Source organism: Penaeus japonicus, unplaced genomic scaffold, assembly GCF_977035675.1.
Source record: "Penaeus japonicus unplaced genomic scaffold, GWHDUDI00000001_assembly GWHDUDI00000023, whole genome shotgun sequence".
NCBI classification, from domain to species: domain Eukaryota; kingdom Metazoa; phylum Arthropoda; class Malacostraca; order Decapoda; family Penaeidae; genus Penaeus; species Penaeus japonicus.
In genome coordinates, this window is record NW_028234425.1 from 36,653,764 (window position 1) to 36,656,263 (window position 2,500).

Below are 2,500 nucleotides of genomic sequence, written 5' to 3' on the forward strand. Positions count from 1 at the left end.
CTTCAATTACAATTCCTGTGCCTTGAAGAGAGTGACAAGTAGCCAATATCTAACTACATTCCCTTCTTTTACAAGTGTCATGTATTTCTGACATGTCATTATTCGTGGCAAACATTATCTCCCTAACACACACTTGAACCTAAACATGAACAAACCCCCTCCACGATAAATAAAACCCACGATTTTCAAAACCAAAACACGAATTTCAAAACCGTACCCATCATAACAAGAACAAATAGACCTATCCAAAGAACAACCCCTGACAGATGAACACCACCCAACCCAACTTAGAACCAGTCAAAACCTCCCCTTCCGCCCGTCCGCCCACCAGCACCGCCCCCTGCAACCCTCCACTCACTCTCATTGTTGAGTCTACAGAAAGGCTGGATGAGCTCGACGAATCTCAAATTGTTCTTCAGGCAAAGGTTATCCGCGTCTTCGCTGCACAGAATCGCTATCTGGGGCGCGAAGGCATTCTGGACGAACTCGTGAGGGCTGAGCTTGCACTGGGCCATCTTTCAGGCGTCCATCGGCGAACCAGGAGGATCTACAGAGGGAAAGTTTGGGGGTCAATTCGGCTCGACTTTCACATAACGACGGCGGTAGGGACTGACTCCTCGAGCACGTCTTCGGGTCTGGTCACTTCGACGCCTTGTAAACAGATGATTCTGGCGATCCTGGTGTCTATACTCAACGGAGGGGGGTAGGATTCTATTGCGAGGTAGGGAAGAGGTTTCGATTCTTTTGGATGTCTTGGGTTCATGGCGTCTATACCCCCCCGTAGAGGAGGTGGTGGAGGAGGAGGAGGATTGTGATGTGGATACCTAGAGGGAGAATACGGTTCGATTCTTATTAATTACTTAATTACGACATTCATTCGGATGTTATGCTTCTTTTCGAGGCGTGGAGAAGGAAGAGAGTGAGTGAGATCACAAGGGGAAGAGAGTGAGTGAGATCCGGACATTTTCTTCGCCTATGATCTAATTCCTTTACGTTGTCCTTTTTTAAAAACCTTTCTTTTCGAAACAAGGGGAAGAGAGTGAGTGAGATCCGGACCTTTTCTTCTCCTATGATCTAATTCCTTTACGTTGTCCTTTTTTAAAAAACCTTTACCTGGTTAGAGCGCAACGGAAATCAGGTGGCAGAATAAGGTGTAACAAAAGACGAACCGAGTGCCCTTTATTAGCACTCGATTCCATAAATTTTAATACCTATTCTTAGGGGGGTGTGAATATAGATCAACGCATTTATAACGTGACAAAAGAGAATCAAAAGTTCTCCTTCAACACTTTATCATCTTTACTTTGATATTTAAAAGTTCCATCCGCGAGGCTTCAAGATTGTCGGTTTCAAAGGTTACATAATTGCTCAATAATATATCCTAGCACATTCTTACTCTTTTCAAGAATGCAGTTAATAGACTGAAAAGTCAATTGATATTGCAAAAATATCAACAATTGCAACTATTGAGCTCACACAATTACCAGTCATGACTCAAGTAATTTTCCTCATCCACCCGGTCTTTTTCCTTCGGTGTCTAGGCCTTCTATATATATATTGCCAACATTCCGGTAGTTAAAGAAAGAAGAACCATCATGATAGTGATAGTAATAGTCGTGGTATATGATCATGATATTGTAAATTAAATGAAAGTAATACTAACCTTTCATTATTTTTATTGCAATGGCGGCAGCTTTAATAATGATAATGATAAAAGTAATGATAATAATGATAATGACAATGAGGATGATAATAATGACAGTAATACTAATAGTACCTATATATATCATAACAAAAATGATGACAGTAATGATAATATGAAAGATAATGATGAATATGACAATAGCAAAATATGAATCGTATCATTATAATCATTATTGGTATCTTCATTAGTTCTATTGTATTTCCATATCTTCAGCATCACTAGCAAATAATAATGATAATAATAACAGTAACAATAACACTGATAGCAAGAACGATACAAATACTGGCAACAATAATGACAATGTTGATAATTGTATCAATAATGGTACTGAAATACCGATACCAATTATAACAAAAGTAATAATGATATTATAATTATCACTACTAAGATTAATAATGAAAGTAGATATTAGCACCAATATCACGCAATTTTAAGCAAATATAAAAACGTGAAACGAAAAAAATAATAAAATGTCATTAAGGATAATAGAAATAATAACGATAACAATGATGCTATTATGATAGTGGTAATGATAATGGCTCAGTAATGATAGTAATTGTGATGATATTAGTGATGTTAATAGTGATGATGATGAAAACGATAATGAGGATGATAGTAATAGTAATAGTAATGATAAAAAATAATAACGATAATAATAATAATCTTAACAATAAAAAGGATGATAATAATAATGATAATAACAATAATAATTATCATAATAGTAGTAACACTTATTATGATAATAATACTGGTAATGACAATGATAATAATAATGATTCGAAATAATGATAGTGA

General features: G+C 36.3%; 1 protein-coding gene across 1 annotated transcript in view; it reads right to left on the reverse strand.

Annotated features, from left to right (window-relative positions):
- Positions 1-657, reverse strand: part of l(3)76BDm (trafficking protein particle complex subunit 8 homolog l(3)76BDm) — a 26,541-nt gene extending 25,884 nt beyond the window's left edge. Inside the window, exon 1 of the mRNA XM_086550514.1 lies at positions 359-657. Within this exon, the coding sequence (XP_086406640.1) occupies positions 359-515 (157 nt within the window). The 5' untranslated portion in view covers positions 516-657. The remainder of the gene's footprint in view (positions 1-358) is intronic.
- Positions 658-2,500: the final 1,843 nt, after the last annotated feature.